Below are 1424 nucleotides of genomic sequence, written 5' to 3'. Positions count from 1 at the left end.
TTTTTTTTTTTTTTTTTTACAAAGTTGTCGTCTTAAAGAATTCAGTCCAACACAAATATTTCCATAGGCAAGCAATGAGATAGAGAGCAAAGGTTTCTCCTCTGTAAAGTATCCAAACCAAATGCCTCTGGTGTTTTTACCCTCCCTCTTCCACCCATCAAACCCGTTTGGCTCTGTGCAGACAGACTTCGGGGCTTTTGTGCAGCAGGTTCTGTCCTTTGACTGACCCGTGGCCTAACTCGCTGTCACAGGGACTGAATGGTTTGGGAGAGAGCAGCTGTGGTCTCTGTGGCCCACACAGGCCTCTGGCCCTCAGTCCAAGCCTCTCTCTCTCTCCATCTCTCTCTACTTGCAACAGACATAATAGTGTCAGTGGTGGCGGTGCTAAAGAGTCCGTTTGTTGACGTTGAAGATTTTGACAGAGTGGTCGGCGCCGGCACTGGCAAGCTGGACCCAGGAGCTCTTCTCTTCGAGTTTTCTCTCCGTGTCACTCGGCCCATCCATCTCGCCGTTCTCCAGACCGGCCCGACCGGCGCGCGGCCTCCAGCGTAGCCGCTTCACCGCCAGCGTGTGGCTTTGTCTTTGAAAGGACGTTTGATGAAGGGAAACAACAGACAAAAACGTAGACAAATATCCAGCGCGCGTCCTGTACAGACGGCTCCCATCTGTCATCATCAGCAGGAGGGGGGGGGGGGAATAAAATAAAAAATAAAAAGTTCACCTGAATGTTTCACCTGGGACGTAAAAAACCTGATATCGTTTCATACAGAAAATTGCCAAACTGAGAAAAATACGGGGCGGTTGTAAAACAGCAGGGGAGGTTAGCCGAGGAGACCGGGTCGTCTAATATAAACTCACAAGAAAAATACTGTCTGGATAAAAACAGAGGGCAACTAGGCAGCAACACCAAAGCACAATGAAGTACTGGTTTGTACCTGCTGCCTTGTTTCTTTTTTTTTTTTTTTTTTTACTCTAGCAAAATAAGAACACAAGGTTTCCAAATTCAGCAGTGAAATTAACTCAATTTATAACACACCACTGCTGTAGATTAGGAAATAAAATCCTGAACGTGGAAATTCAACAGTTTCCTCTGACATTTAATCCAACAGGCAAAAATACTAATAATCTACTTTGAACAGCTCAATATCTAACCCATTAGCAATTTAAACATGGATTGCTGTGATGAACAGCTGAATAAATCAAGCAGGAAGCGCTTTATTTTGAAGAACTGCCAGTGTCTTCCCTTCCACATAGCTACCAACAGTTAATACCTACATTTAAACTTTCCAGTCATTAACTACAGAGTTGGCTGTGGAGACCTTTTCTTCTCAGAGTCGGAAGATTTGAAAGATTATTAGGACGTCGTGATTGAAATCTTCTATAAAACATTTGTTTTACGCATGGCTCAGTATTAAACTTAAGGT

The 1424-nt window shown here is 44.1% G+C and overlaps 1 protein-coding gene and 1 long non-coding RNA gene across 2 annotated transcripts in view; both read right to left on the bottom strand.

Annotated features, from left to right (window-relative positions):
* Positions 1-1424, bottom strand: part of elp2 (elongator acetyltransferase complex subunit 2) — a 28972-nt gene continuing 27548 nt past the window's right edge. Inside the window, exon 22 of the mRNA XM_007547579.2 lies at positions 1-580. Coding sequence (XP_007547641.1) covers positions 385-580 — 196 coding nt within the window. The 3' untranslated portion in view covers positions 1-384. The remainder of the gene's footprint in view (positions 581-1424) is intronic.
* On the bottom strand, positions 951-1418 carry LOC107835766 (uncharacterized). The gene is made up of 2 exons (XR_001661587.1): positions 1272-1418; positions 951-1238 (listed from the first exon to the last, which is right to left on the bottom strand). It is a non-coding gene; the product is annotated as an uncharacterized LOC107835766 (long non-coding RNA).

The sequence above is a fragment of the Poecilia formosa genome, unplaced genomic scaffold, assembly GCF_000485575.1.
Source record: "Poecilia formosa unplaced genomic scaffold, Poecilia_formosa-5.1.2 Scaffold21, whole genome shotgun sequence".
NCBI lineage: Eukaryota > Metazoa > Chordata > Actinopteri > Cyprinodontiformes > Poeciliidae > Poecilia > Poecilia formosa.
The sequence above is the reverse complement of the archived record's forward strand: the minus strand, read 5'-3'. Positions and strand labels throughout refer to the sequence as shown.